Source organism: Perca flavescens, chromosome 7 (assembly GCF_004354835.1).
Source record: "Perca flavescens isolate YP-PL-M2 chromosome 7, PFLA_1.0, whole genome shotgun sequence".
Taxonomy (NCBI): domain Eukaryota; kingdom Metazoa; phylum Chordata; class Actinopteri; order Perciformes; family Percidae; genus Perca; species Perca flavescens.
Window position 1 is genome coordinate 21407948 of NC_041337.1, and position 16014 is coordinate 21423961.

The window sequence follows — 16014 nt, forward strand, 5'->3', positions numbered from 1 at the left end:
GATCACGTTGATACTGCTCCTGTATTTTATAAGTGGACATTTATAGCATAGTATTTAATCCAATAATTAGCGTGGTGCCCGCACACACACACACACACACACACACACACACACACACACACACACACACACACACACACACACACACACACACACACACACACACACACACACACACGGTTACCCAGGCAGAACTGACATGCTTTAAGATGTGTGGTGGCAGGGTGTCGCCCCCAGGTCAAAGATGGTAGGAAGCCTAATAGTTTAATATACCGATTCCTACAGACATGACAGTAGGCTGCTGTCTCTCTGGCTCACCACACTTGACCTATCGGTAGAATTAAACTTTGGGGCAAAAATGTAGAGAGATGACTCCTTCGATACATACTGTGTTGATTGGATGATTTTTGACTAGATGTGTCTTGAAAACTTTGAGTCCTGAGATGCTGTGGCTGAAGAAAAGGGCAATTCTTAAGCAAGTTGATAATACCTTATCACATGCTGTGTCATGGAGGAGATGAGTTCACTGGCTGGGGAATATGGTTGGTAGTATTCACTAAAAGTGTTTCTCTTGGTTTTTTCTTTTCCAGGGAAAAGTCTCAAGACTCTTATGTCCAAAGGAATCTTACAGGTGCACCCTCCAATCTGTGATTGTCCTGGTTGTCGAATTTCATCTCCAGTGGTAAGAATATTTCATTTTCTGTCAATGTTTTTGCTTGGTTTTTGCTCAGCTAAATGGATGATGAATGCTTGTATTTGCTTGGCTGTTATATCAAGCCAAGTCAATTATATTTATAGGGCATTTATTTAGCCCATAATTACAAATTTGCCTCAAAAGTCTTTCAAATCTGTACTCTCGTCATTCATGTTTTTATTTATATTCCAAATAGACCATGTATCCTATTATTTAGATTTAGCTGAGCTAGTTTGAAAACAGGACTAGGCATTCTAATATTTCATTGCCATATTTGTGTTGTCACCCAGCTTTACATATGTGAAACAGTGGGTGAGTGTTTATTGGAGCATTGTCTTTCTCTGTAACCTTGATGGTGAAGACCCTACAGGCACACATGTCAACTTTGATGGTAATTTTTCTCAGCATGAATATCAAATCCACTTTCAGCCTTTCACTGATGCAGAGAATCAAAGTGCCTTTTATTCAGAGGCATTGAGCTGTCCAGTGTGGCTGTTTGACGTTAGGTGTCGTTGGTCGGGATCTTCTGTCCCATTGAATCAGTTTCCTCACCTGGCTGCTAAACTTTTGTTTGCCTAGTGCTTCCCTCAGGGCTCGGCCAGGGGCACGAGGCCAAACCTTGAGGCCTTGCAGGTGTGTCATGATTACAGCATCACTACTCTGTGTGTGTGTGTGTGTGTGTGTGTGTGTGTGTGTGTGTGTGTGTGTGTGTGTCAGCTTTGAGTAAGCACACTGCTGGCTCACCGTCGCCAAATCTGTTCACGCAGGTGCAGTGGGTTGTGAGTGTGTATGTATCTTTGCGTGTTTGTGTGTGTGTTTTTATCACCACGGCGCGCATCTGTCGTCGCTTCCAAGCACTAATCTTGAGGGAAGGGTGTAAGAGGCTTAGCGAGCTACTGAGCGTGGCTACTGCTGATTATTGTGTGCGAGGCACGCAAGGCAAAGGCGGTTTAGATAAGCCAGAGGTGTTTGAGTGATACAGGTGAACTGGTGACATTTTTCACAGCCAAGAATGAAGACCTGTACCCTAACACTAGGGTTCAGCCTAAAAAATTACCTGAGGGAGGTAGGGGGCAGAGAAAACAGATATGCTCGAAATGTTCATGTCTTATTTTTTACAGAAGGATTTGAGAATCTAACCGTGGTTGTTTAGGCTCATCACAGATATCAGAGTGATTGGCTTTTGGCTTGCTACGGCTTGTACGGTTCCACTTAAATTACAGCTGTGACAGTGTAAAATTTTGTTTTTGACGTAAGCAGGGATACGATAGCTTTAAGGTTGTTGTAGCCTTCTCTCCCTCTCTTCCTTTCCTTGTCTGTCTGGTGGTGAAGCCTGAAGTCTAACCCACCAAGTGAATACCACCGTGACACTTTTGCGGAAACATGCACACATGAACGCACACACACACACACACGCACTCGCACTCGCACACACACACACACACACACACACACACACACACACACACACACACACACATACAGGCTAAGTATGTTGGCGGTGAGGGTTAGGCAGTGGAGGGAGGGCACTGGGACTTGGCCTGTACTGGCGTCTCCCTCTCTCCCCACTGACTCCCCTCAGGCCATGGCAGCCAGCACTCCCTCACTGATGAGCTCTCACACACACACACACACACACACACACACACACTATATGCCTGCCTACTGACACAAATTACCTCATGCAGTCATTTATTTTGTAAGTTTGACAGCTGAACTTTGAGTGATCTTGTTTTGCTATAGGCATGAGGCAAGTGATCATAAACTAGTGCAGCAGCTGGTGGGAAGACTTTTCACCTGCCTGCTCAGAACTCGTGGAAGTTAATATGTCAGTGTCGGCCCTGGCACAAGCTGTTTATAACGACACAACGAACAAACTGAACTGTTGTTACACTCAACAGTATAACATTTAAATGTGTTGATAATGTTGTTTATCCACACTCCAATATGCTATTGATAACTAGCCGTCAAGGTGTGTTAGCTTTCTATTAACCATGTTATTATGTGATTATCAGGTACTTAAATGAGTTCTCATCTTTAAATTGTTTCAAAAGTGCCCCTTGAAGTTGTTAGATGCTGCTTATTTTGTGTGTTTGGGACCGCATGTAATTCTTTTGCACTTATACAATATACTCAAGATTGTGAAGATTATTCTTGGCCCTGTACGTTTGTGTTTTTGTCTGTATATTCTTATGCGTTACATTGTAGCTGTGACTCTATGCGTGCATGCCTGTGATTATTTGTACGCCCGCGATGACTGGCGGACTTGCCTGTTTGCTGTGTGTGCATGTGTGTGTTTGTGCGTGTGTGTCTCTTCCCGGGAGAGCTGGGCTTCCTCTGCTCTGTTATTTCAGCGGAACTGGCGGAGGCCGGGAGGAAATTACACTCCCCTCCTCCGGCTCGTAAAGACCTCCTCCAATCAAGGGCTCCTCTTGCAAAGAGAAATTAAACACAGAAGCAGGCACACACACATCCATGCAAAAACACTGACATAGATAACTTATAGTCTATCTCATTACATTTTCATAATGCCACTTCCAATAGTGGTAAAGAGGAGAAGATAATTAAAAAAAAAGGGCACCATGTTGAGTGCAATAATAGAAGTTGAGCTGTTACGTGATGTGGAGTTGTATTCATAGATCAGCTACCTACTGTACACTGCTTCTGTTTTGTGTTGTGTTTCCTTGCATGTGTGTTTCCGAGGCTATGTTGCCATGGTAACACCGGATTCAGTCATTGGCCCAGAAGTGTGCCCAACTGTAGTCGTGTTGAGTGTATTTGTCCACTTTTGTGTGCCTCTCTCTCTGAGTATCGGTCAAATTAGAGATTAAGTGAGACTCTAATGATCTCTGTATTGTGGGTCTTAATCTCGCTTATAGAGATCAATATAAATTGGAATGTGTGTCACACACATAGACATACCGTATACAGTATACACACACATTCAAAAACTCTTTTGTGTCTCTTGTTGTCTTTCTGTCTTTAATTTAGCAAATTAGCATTAGCTTGTACTAGTGTGCATTTCAGCAAGATGCCAGAGATTGATAGAGAGTTTAATGTGCGTGTGTTTGCATGTACGTGTGTACATGCTTTGTGTAAGCTTCTTAAAATATTGCTCACTACTATATGACTGGATGCATGTGTGTATGGGTGCGGACCCTTTTAACAGGCAGCTAAAATAAAATAAGCCAAATGTAGTTTATCACAACAAAGCCAACAGCCGCGTTATTTCCCTCCTCCCAACATCTCTGTGTGCGTGCGTGCGTGCGTGCGTGCGTGCGTGCGTGCGTGTGCGCGTATGTGTGTGTGTGTGTGTGTGTGTGTGTGTGTGTGTGCGTGCGTGCGTGCGTGCATAAAAGTGTGTTTGTGTTTGTTATTCGCTATGTGACTTCCTCTGATAGTTGCAGGCTCGCTCTGTCACATCAGGCCTTTGCAGACAGTAATGTCCCGTCATAGTTTTACTTTCGTACATCCATCCGTACACTCAAACAAGCACATACTGTATATAAACACAGGATTACTAGATAGTAAGTAAAATGTATCAGTGTTATACAGTTAGAGTTATATGTACAGTTTTTGATTAGTATTAGTTTGTCAGCGATGTAAGAAAGTAGTTACATTTGAATTTGTTAATTTTCATAATCTGTTTACCTTACAATTTTTTTATTTGTTTAATACTAATAATGTGCAAAAAAGTCAGTATGACAAAGATTTAAGACAGGTAAAGCCTACACTTAGTTTTGCCAGCATGAATGAGGGTCATCTGAGTTTATCTTAGTTTTCCTCCACAACAAAACTGATACTTATCATTCCAATTACCTATACCCATATACACAACACACAGCTACACTTATTAAATCATAAAATCGTAAGTGTAACTGTGTGTTGTGTATTTAATGAAACTATTTAAAGTGTGTTGATTTTGATTGTTAAGATCCAATTTGACTTGTGTTAGGACCAACACAGGAGAAAACATCAGTTGAATTTACCAACCACAACTTCATGCTTGCCTCCGTTTCCTCCGTGTGTGTCTGGGGAGAGAAAGGCCCAGTCGTTACCTGTCCATAAAGCTCCCCTGCGGCGGCCTCGGTGGGCCTATCCAAACACACAGAGGGAGAGAAAAAGGGAGGAGGAAGGAGAGAAAGAAACAAGAGGGAAAGGGTAGAGCGAGAGGCGCGCTGACATGCTTGACTGCACCGTCACTGACCTCACAGCGCCGCCCCAGCAGCAGCGCACCCCCCCCCATCCCCCACCCCTCCCCCTCGCCGCCTCTCACCCTCTGTGCACCCCTCCCCCCACTGCTCACCCATCCCTCCCCTCTTGCCCTGTGCCGCTTCACTGGGCTGCAACTGCCCACTCGGCTCAGCGTGTGGGGGCCGAGGGTGCAGGGGAGCATGAGTGTGTGTGTGTGGGGGTGGAGACGGGGGACTTGGTCGCATGCCTGTCCGCCCTACAGTGCTTTCTCACTTTTTTCTCTTTCTCTCACACGGCCTTGAACAACCAAGTGTTGCCTGAAGTCTGTACATAAACCACACACACACACACACACACACAATTTGATTTTACCAAGTATGAAATACATTTGCACTTATAAGGAGTTTTACTTGATAAGTTTGGTGCTTGATCTCTTGGCAAATTTATAGTTGCATTTCTGATGTCATGCATGTTCTTGGTACAATATGTATTGAATAATAAACATAATGCAGCATGCGGAGCTGCTCAGGCAGTATTTTAACATCAAAACAGAATCTTAACTTTAAAAGAAACATCTACCATTAGCTCTAAATGACGTCCTCTAACCAAAATATATCCAAAACTTCAAAAGAAAATGACGAAAATGAAAACAAATATAAAGCCAAGATCTGTGTTTTTTGTTAGTAATGTATCTTTAATGTACCCATCTTCACAGGGGAGTGTGTGTTAACATGTACTGTGGTTGGAGATGTTCACTATGCAAAATGACAAATAAGATTTCGAGTTTCAAAATTATAATTGTGTGCCATAATAGTGTGATATTTTTTCATTGCACACCAAGATGTCACAAATGTTTAACTAGTATTCACACTATTTTTTTATGCTTGTGTACTCTGCCATTGCAGATATTACATTATTATTGATAGGATATGCTATAAATAAGTTTCCCTATTACATATATACATGTACATGTGTTTTTTTCACAATAATGGTAAAAAAAGTGATATACTGCATAAATGACTATACCACCAGTGTGCTATTGGCAAGTGTATGTTTTTGGTGGAGGAATGTGTTATCATGTTATCATCATATAGTATATGGCTTGTCAGTTTTTATGTGGCCTGCACAGCATTGTGTGCATTTATTACTTTAAGTGTTTTGATTCTGAACATGCATCAGAAAGGTCATAGAGTGCAGCAGATGCAAATGGGTGTTTCTAAAAACAAACATGGCTAGTGGTGAAGAAAAGAAAACACCCAAATTATTTTTGGGATGACAGCAAAACAGCTTTCATATCATAACTAAAAGAAATTTCATTAAGGTGTGCTGTGAAGTAATCAAAGCAAAATCAATGCACACCAACTCAATCTCTTTGTTTTTCTTCTTGTTCTGTGGCACTAATAATAAGAGATTTTTCTAATGGCGACTACAAATCCTTAGACATTATTCTGCCTATCAAACACATCATATTACCTTTATTATTCGGTTATTTGGAAAATATGGTTACTGCGAATCATGTAAACACTTTAATCAACCTATACTTTAATCTGATTATTCACAGTAATCAGGTTTGTACACTGAGTGATCTCAATTTGACGAAAGCTGACAAAAGTTGTAGCTAATCACCTTTTATGGTTGCACCTGTGAAAATGTCAAGACAGGTGAGTCGGAGATAAGGAGGTGAGACGAAAAGAAGTAAGAATTTTTATTTTGTGAATAACTGGATCTCAGGCTCACACAAACATACAGCAGACAAATTGTTTGTTTTGGCCTTGTTTCAGAGCTCTTATGTGAGCATGGTAATGACCGCTTCATCCCCTCCCCATCTCCCCTCCTCCTCACGCTCATTTCTTTCCTCTCCTTCTCTGTCGTCTCCTCATTCCCCCTCCCTCTTCCCCCTAGTACTCGCGCCAAGTCGGCCCGCCATCCCGCCACACACACACACACACACACACACACACACACACACATACACACACACACGCTGCGAGGTAACGGCAGACAGGCGCGTGACTCATTAGGCATTCGTCCCCCAGGGAGATCGCTGGGGGGGCGCGTGCGAGGGAGAGAGAGCGCCGCAGCTGCAGGAATGTCACGGGCGGCTACCACTGTGTGTGCATGTGTGTGTTTGTGTGTGTGTGTGTGTGTGTGTGTGTGTGGGTGTGTGCTCGCTAATGCTGGTTGGAGCCAGCGGCAGGGCACTGCACCTTTCAGGAAATAACACATGGAGAAAGAAAGAAAAAACACTTATTAGTCCTCTTTTTCCACCAAGGGCTCATTTAAAATTTGAAAACAAACTTCTTCTTGTTGAAACTGAAATACATTTAGTGAGAAAACAGTAGATTGCCATATCATTTTAGCTTGAATTTAAAAGCTTTTGTTGGCCGACTTGTAGCTGGGATATTAGCCTGCATTGTTTTTCAATACAAGAACATTTAGCTATTTTGTTGCATTTAAACCAAACCCTTGCTATAAATGTATGAAATCAGGATGCCATCAAAATGAGTTATTGCAACTTATATGGTTGTGCCAGTGCCATTTAGTGTGGTAGGCAGTTTTCTTCAAATGGTATAGTGTTATTCTCAGAGCATACTGTATCTATTGGAGAATTTGTGTATTATATATTTATGCATTTATGGGAAGTGTTTCTGAATGTTTGTCATGTACATATATGACTATTTAATTTGTCTGTCTAGATTGTGTAATAAGTTGGTCAGTGTGTCCCTATGCCTGTGCATCTGTATCTTTTTTTTGCCTGTAAATGTGAAGCCCAGATATATTTCTTGGCTGCCTGACTGACAGAAAGCGTGGGAGGTGATATTCATAGAGGTGCCTTTAGTGGGACTTTTATGAGAGACTTTTTTCCATGGCTGAAAGGAGGTTGACCACACACAGTAAGGTTGCCTATGTGCACACACGTGCATGTTTGTGCGTGCATGTACGTGCCTAGGCGTTCAGGCGCCCTTCCTTTGAGCGCTCCTACGTTGGCTGCCAGGGGTGTGCTTTGCTTCGTGTTTTGTTTCGGAGAGCCCTCCCCCGTGCTGCGGAAGTGTTGCCGGAAGCAGTGGGAGCTCACCCCCAGTTCTGCGTCAGTGCCACTAAAGAAAGAATTGGGGCTTTCCGGGAGTAGAGAAGAGGGGGGGGGGCTGTCAGCCTGGGTATGTCACGGCCATGTGGGTGGTTGTCTACACGCTCACACACACTCACACAGCCTCAGTCACGACTGGTCTTAGACAAACTATTCTTGTATACACTATTTTGCTGGCATGCTCCAAGTGAAATCCCCTGCTTTAGAGGGGAATTCTAAGGAACAGGTGTGTGTGTGTGAGAGTGTGCATGCGCTTGTGTGTGTACTGTAGGTGGTTAGGGAAATGCGCATGTGCAATTCTTTGTGTTTTCCCTGACGATGTGAAGACAGCAGTAAAGAGACTTGGAGGTGGAGAGTTTGTATTTAACAGATGTGTGTGTCTGACAGATGTAACTGTGGTTGCATCCATGGAAAAATGTTGTTCTGACGTGGTGTTGCGCTCCTGTTTCCCCCCACTAACCTCTAATGCACCCTGTTGGAGCTCCAGCACTAACTTCCTACAGTGAGGCCTTGTGTGGAAGTAGCAGAAGTATCAGAAACTCAGCCACTGTCCTCAAACACTGGAGCAGAACTTGTAGAAAGCTCAGACAGGAAAGAAGAAAGGAAGAAAAACCTCTTTTCTGGCAAGGCACGATAAAAAAAAGAGAAAGGAGAGATATGTGCAGAACTCTGGTCTGCTCATCCTGGGGGATGTTTTCATCTTTCTCTGTCTTCCACCCCCCCAACTCTTTTTAATGTCTGCCATTTGAGAGACTCCAGAGGGGCTGCACCTGTTTGCCTCTTGGCTAGGAGCCCCCAAATCCCTCCTCCTGCCCCCGCCTGCCACTCATGCTGCCGCACATCCTGGGATGGAAGAAGGGAGCGGGGAGGAGTGGTGGAGAGTGGGGTTGTGTGTAGTGGAAGGGATAGCTGGAGGGCTTAAAAGCGTCCGGGAGTAAGAGCAGAGATCTAGGCACAGACAGAAAAAGAGAGGGGAATATAGTTTCAAATCCAAGTCCACTCCACACCGGACAGACTTACTTCTGTGGCGCTTTCTCTCTCTCATGTTTTGACTCACCATTCTCTTTCATTTATGTATTTTTTCTCTCACCTTTTTTCCTCTCTCTTCTGCACAAACCCACAACCACTCTCCCTCTCTTCAACTGTTAACTTTCTCCTCAGCCTATCCTTCTCTTGCTTTTCTCCAATTTCTTCCCCTGATTCAATCTCACCATCTCCTATCTTTACTCCTCTACGCTTCTCTCCCCTCTTTCTCCCCCTCCTCCCTTCTCTCTGTGATAGGACCATGTTAATCTGCAGTGACCTCTTCAGGTCACATTAAAGGTCGCCCAGCTTCACTTCCTAACGCCCCTAGGGCCATTCTCTCCTCTATATCCCTTCTTTTCTCTGCTTACTCCTGGCAACTTTGGAGCAAAATAAACACTCAATTAATCAACCAACTTTTCTCCCAATCCTTTCGGTTTTAGAGTAGAAAAGTATGGCAAATGTGACTTCTGTGTTTGGTTTTGGTTAAAAAAAACAGCTTGTTTCAAAAAGAAGTTTCTCTGTTTCACTGATCTGACAGAGTATTGGAGGATTTTTTTGTTTGTTGTGTTTTACTTACATAATTTATTCACTCAAGAGTACACATGACTTTATGATGGCTAACTGGAGGCTTTATGTTACAGATTATGTTGTTTTGGTTTCAATGTGTAGCTTTAGCTCATGTACACTGACTGTTTTTTGCTGGAAGCTTGTAAATTTTAGGTTCTGATGAAGATATTTTAAAACAATATTTTGTGTTAAATGAATTAATGCTGTGGAACAAAAACTCTGATGTACTTACACATGTGTCAGATGATCAAGTACCTCTTTATTGAGACCGCCTGTCATGTTACAAATGTCTTTGAACTGATTTAAAACTGGATGTTATTTAACACTATTACTGGTAATTATTTGAAGTAGATGTTGTTAAAACAGGGGCACTTCCCCCTGGACACTGCCAAGGTGCCCTTGACCAAACCCCCTCACTCTGACATTTCTCTATTTGTGCATGTATATGTCCTGTGTAACTAACAACAGAGTGAAACAATTGTAATTTCCCTTGTGGGATTGATAAAGTATGTCAAATTCAAATCAATTCAAATTCAAAATAGTTTTTCCTCATACAGTTGAACCGACCTAACTGTTTAGTTCACTTTGTATCCTTATATTATCACTTGGAGTGGCAGACAATCCTAACTATCACTTTGTAGCTCACTATTTAAACCTCTCTGCACGCTTTCTAACTAGTTTTCATGTATGTTTAATGTTAGGTGTTCAAATCGATCAAATTACAATCTCTAGAGCTACTCCACAATCTTTCCACGAACCCCCTGGCAGCTGTAGAAGGTACCTCCTGGGGTACAGATACCCCTGGTTGGTTATTACTGATTTAATGTATTCATTTACGAGGTGTTTAATAAGCAGGAAAATGGTACACAAAACAGCCGGTCAATACTACAAAATGAAACTAAGATCCCTTTACGTTAGTCTTGATTCGTCTTGTATGTACTTTTACAAAGAGAACTCAACGTGCTGCAACTTACAAAAATGACCAAATGACCAAAACAAGAAAAAAAACCGAAAATATGCTTCAGATAGATTAAACATAAGCAAAGCTATATATGAATCTTGTTGCTAAAGTGTCTCCTTTTTCTTTGTGCCTTGTTGTGCAGAACCGAGGGCGCTTGGCTGAGAAACGCACCATCCCCCTCCCCCCTAATCGAGTGCCCAAGAAGGAGCTGGCCTCCATCTTCAGCAGTGACGACAGTGAAGGCAGCGAGCGGGCCAGTGGGGATCATGCCCACATCAAACAGGAGGACGAGTTGCATTACAGTATCATGAGAAAGAGGTAAGGCTCCTTTGACTTTTATGGCCATGGCTTCAGTATAGTTTGAAGCACAAGCATGTTTCGATATTTGGATCCCATGTCATTCTTATACCAGGTAATATGCCAGACTTTTTAAACCTTTTTTACTTCTTACATTTCTCTTTCCTGTTTAGTAGAGACTGACACACATTGTCGTAAATTGCATAGGCTTTTATCGTGCCTATAAGTGCACAAGTTGTAGTAAAATCGCTAAGAAATCGAAGAAAATATAATGCTGTCCTCTGAGGTGTCACGTTTGTTAGAAGTGATTCATAGTAAAAATCCTTCTGTTTTGTCAGATTCTGGCTAAAAGCAGAAGGAGGCAAAAAAATTTCAAATGACACCTCAGACGTGTGTATTATTTCCATCAAAAGTGATTTTAGGATAATTTTGAGGTGTTAAAAGCTCATTTTGAGATGGAACAGAACTGTGTTTTAAAAATAAACATACAGCTTTTGCCTTGGGATGTCTAATGGAAGGATGTGTGCTGAGCTTTGAAAGTGTTAATTGGTTTGTTGGTGTGCGTTTTGTTGCTTCTGCCAAGTCTCAGTGTATCTGTCTTAACTTGACTGAAAGAGTCACCTGAGTCATCACTGTATGCTTCATCCCGTGCTGTGCTTGGGAGCGGTTTGATCATAGTGTTTGAGAAAACATTCATTCATTCACATTCAAGTCGTTGCATCTTCATGTCATGTCACTTTTTTAGCTTGAGTATAAAGAATGTTTTGAAATGTTTATGAAATAACTAGCTTTAGAATCCATAGTTCTTGTGATATGAATCTGTTTTTACAGCACAATTAACAATTTTAAAATGTTTAAGAGCTGAGGAAATGAAATGAGTGGAAAACACAAATAGACTTGGTGATACAGACTAAGGGCCCTATTTTAACGATCTGAAACGCAAGTATGAAACGCAAAACGCAAGTAGCTTTGTGGGCGGATCTCGTGCGCTGTTGCTATTATAACGGCGGGATAAATGAATCTTGCGCCCCACACAAATCTAAAATGGGTTGGTCTCAAGTAGCTAGGTGTGGTTTGGGCATAACGTGAAAATAACCAATCAGAGCGTCATCTCACATTCCCTTTAAGATCAGGCTTGCTTGTTCCATGGCGGATTGCTATTATGACGCCGGATTTGCCTGGCGCACGCCAGCGGGAGCTGTCCGAGATGCGGCAAAGTAATAAATGCCCGTCTTGGCCGGGTGGCGATGTTGCTGCGGCCTCTCGGGCGCATCTCCTCAAGTCTGGAGAGGATTGCTGCAGCCATGGAGCGTCGGCCTCCAAACGCACCACCTGCTCCTGTTGTGCTCCTTCCTCCTCCCCCCACTCCATCTCCGTCACCCGCTCCACCAGGAGCGCATCGCGCATTGCCACTCCCGGACCCTCAAGTGTCCAATCCCACCGTAGTTCAACATCACTTCTCCTTGAGTCCTCTAATATTTCCTCATTTATGTAATTAACACATCCATGATTCATGGAAATGTTGTGTAAAACACAACAAGCCACAAAGAATGCTGCGATTTTTTGAGGACTGTGTAAAGTGCCTCCTGACCGATCCAAACACCTGAAGCGCATTTTCACTAATATTTTTCTTTGTAATTATGTATGGTTTGCAAAAATGGGAACTGCTGCGTCCGTGTAGATGAGGGAAGCAAGGTGTATGCGTGTTGTGCACACGCTACATTATGGCCTAGCATGCGCCCCTAAAATAGCATCTGAATAACGCGCCACTGACTTTAGACCAGGTTTTTCCTGGTCAGTGGCGGAATTGTTTTCTGAAACTGCAAAATAGCATCATGGAACGTTTGCGCCGGAACACGCCTCCTCTTTTCGCTGAACCGCCCCCGGGAGCGCAAATTCATTCCCTAATTTACCGACGTGAATCTATGGAGGGAAAAGTCCGCTGTGCGTCGGGTGCAAAATAGAAATGATACATGCGTCGGTGTACAAAGGCAATTGCACTGGGTGCAAGATAGGGCCCTATGAGTAATAAGACGAAGTAGTACATACACAAAAACATTTAAAAAATGCACAGTTTGGCATCTATCTATAAACAGTCAGTCTCATCCGTCACACTTTTGTTTTGTTATTTTAATCAAATCAGGAAGAAAGCAAAATACTTGACAGTAATGTCTGTTTTGTTTCAGTATTGCCATTGCTACTGTTATTTTGAGAACTAGTTCACTCGGAGAGCACAGACCTCTGCCAAGGACATGCCCTATCTTGCAATGTTAACAAAAGTAAAAAATGATTAGTTTATCCACCCCATGATTTGGATCCACGCCAATATTTAATAGGTTCTTCCAACTTTCATGAAAATCAGGCCAGTAGTTTTTCCGTGGTCCTGTTGACAAACAAACATGTATGTATTAAGAATGCAATTCAAATGTTTTCAGAAATGTCAGTGGTTTATTTGTGAAATTAAACTAAAATTATTATTGTATTATATTAAATTTTAGTGTGAATCAGTAAATGGCTGTTTGACTAACTGTCAAAACTACAAAACGATAATGGACAGAGGAGAGTGCTCAGGAGCTGTATACACATTTGATTGGGTTTGTCATAAAAATGTGGACTGCATTTACTAAAAGTTATTCAAGTTAATAATCATGTTCACATCTTCATACATGCAGGGTTACAGTGAGGTCACCACATTAAGAAGAATCAAATAGGCTTGGAGGACTGCACTCCCTCTCTCTGATGGCGTACACTCTGCTTTGTTAGGAACATGAACAAAAAAAAGATGGGACTATAATTTTTTTGAATTGGCTACTTTTATAATCAGTACTTTGATCTGTTTGAAGTGACAGAAATTAAGACATTTCCTATCTGGAATAAACATCACATGGATTTGTGATTACTTGGTATGTACATGACAGGCTATAGGCAGATATAATACAGAAGCTGTTCATTGATTAACCTCAGAAAGTCCCCAGCTGCATTATAAGCAGCTTGTACAACCTCATTACAGGAGGGGATGTTTTTCATGTCTTGAGACTTGGGTGTGACACAGCGGACAGCACAGCAACTGTGAAGCTTTAAATGGATCCACTAACCTCATTTAAGAGGGCTTCCCCTCCCCCTGACACTTGTGCCGCTGGCGTGTTAAGATGATAATGAATTTAAAGAACACTTATGACTAATATGTCAGGCTTTTACCCTTTGAAAGGCGACGGACTCGTTGGAGCCGCAGCTCCGGTCTGTCCTGGGCATCCGTCTCAGCCCTGCTTTATCCCCCAGTGCGGGTCTGGACGAATGGGATAATGGGATGTCCAATCACGGAAATGTGATTTCCATTGACCGCAGCTTCGTAAGTGAGTCGTAGAAGGGTCTTAACAAATTGAATTTAGCCAATGGATGTGAAAAATACAGGGCCTTTGTATACATGTGTGAGCATATCTGTGCTGTCTCATCCACACATCATCAAGGCTGGCGGCAACAACGTGTCTCACCCACTTGGTTGCTGCAACCTACCATCTGTAACTGCACTTTAATCTACATGGGCACATCAAAGCGGCATGTGTCAATTATTTATCAGAATTTGTTAAACCTAACATAATGCTAATGCAGCAAATTAACTTTAGGTGGCATTACATTTTCAGTGCATAGTTAAATATATATAATGTGACTTTGTGTAACATTAAAGAGATTGGTTGGTTGGTTCAGGTAGCTGGTTTTGCATTAAGAGGATTTGTCTGTCAGTGTCAGGAAGTGCTGCTTTCATAGCTCATCACGCTCATCCAGACGTCCTCTCAAGTATAAATAGCATAAACAGGTCCACCTTCTTTTAACCAGATTAAATGTTAAAGGAGCCCTAATATATACCGTTTTCAGATTCATATTTGTATTTTGTGTTTCTACTAGAACATGTTTACATGCTTTAATGTACAAAAAACTTTTTTTTTCTTAAAGGAGCCCTAATATATACCGTTTTCAGATTCATATTTGTATTTTGTGTTTCTACTAGAACATGTTTACATGCTTTAATGTTCAAAAAACTTTTTTTTTTCTTAAACTGCCTATGGCTGCTGCACCTGTATTTACTCTCTGTCTGAGATGCTCTGCTGGAGCGCCTGTCTCTTAAAGCCCTCCTCCCGAAAAACTCCAGTCTGCTCTGATTGGTCAGTGTTTCCGTATCTCATGAGTCTCTGCATCTGTGCTCTGCCGTCGCTGCCTCTGTACAGTCTGTTGCAGCAGGAGACTGACCTCAACGGAGTATATAGCGAGACTTTATACTGTGAAAAATCAACAATAAAGGCTTCTAAACCAAATACTACACAACTGACACAACACAGTGTTCCAGCAGGAATGTGACCCAAAATTTGGGAGAAATTTACAACATCTGTAACTAAGATTACAGCTATCCCTGACTTAGCATGTAGCTACATGTGGCAGGGTATGCCACATAAACACTGCAGTAGCGTGCCTGCCTGGAGCAGATGACCATATATGGCAAACTGGCTTGGTATGACATCATTTGGAGCCAAGAGTAGAAGAGTGTTCAGAACAGTGGGAAATCTGAGGTTTTGGTTTTTTTAAGGGATTTCTTTTAAATACGTTAACCCCATTATTTGAAGCTTTGGCCACGTTTAAAATGAACATCCGACATTGTAACATTATACATATGACAGAAAAGCATAAAAGGTCTCCTTTAATATTCACCAGCTTTACAGACAATAAGTTTACTTATTGCACAGATCTGCGGTCGTCCGTATATACGTACAGAAGCTCCTTGGGGTGTCAGAACAAAAGTCTATTGTGGCTTCAGTGAAACACACAGGAACTCAAAGGTAGAAACAAATGTAGTTTTGTTATCACCTTAGTGTATTCCCTTGGTATCAGTGCTGCAGATTGTTTGTATCTGACTTTTGTTAACACTGATTTATAGATTTCATCTCAGGAACTAAATATTTGATAGCGTTAACATCTGATTTTAATGTCTTACTCAAGGGCAAAACAAAGCCTACCTTAGTGTTTGTTTCAGTTGGCCGTAGATAACAAGGCTTTGATTGAAAAGTGCTGACTGAGAGTCTGGGTAATTACCCGGCAACTACCGTGGATTTTATAAGTTACACCCGCTGACGTCTGCCGTTCAGCCTTCGCCTTGTTGTAGAAGAAATAGAAAAATCCCCCCTACCCATTATTAAC

The 16014-nt window shown here is 42.1% G+C and overlaps 1 protein-coding gene across 5 annotated transcripts in view; it reads left to right on the plus strand.

Moving 5' to 3' along the window:
• Positions 1–16014, plus strand: part of samd11 (sterile alpha motif domain containing 11) — a 93678-nt gene that overhangs the window by 40793 nt on the left and 36871 nt on the right. For all 5 annotated transcript variants that reach the window (XM_028583008.1, XM_028583013.1, XM_028583012.1 and 2 more), the window contains 2 exons: positions 591–682; positions 10673–10848. In XM_028583008.1, coding sequence (XP_028438809.1) covers positions 611–682; positions 10673–10848 — 248 coding nt within the window. In that variant the 5' untranslated portion in view covers positions 591–610. The remainder of the gene's footprint in view (positions 1–590; positions 683–10672; positions 10849–16014) is intronic.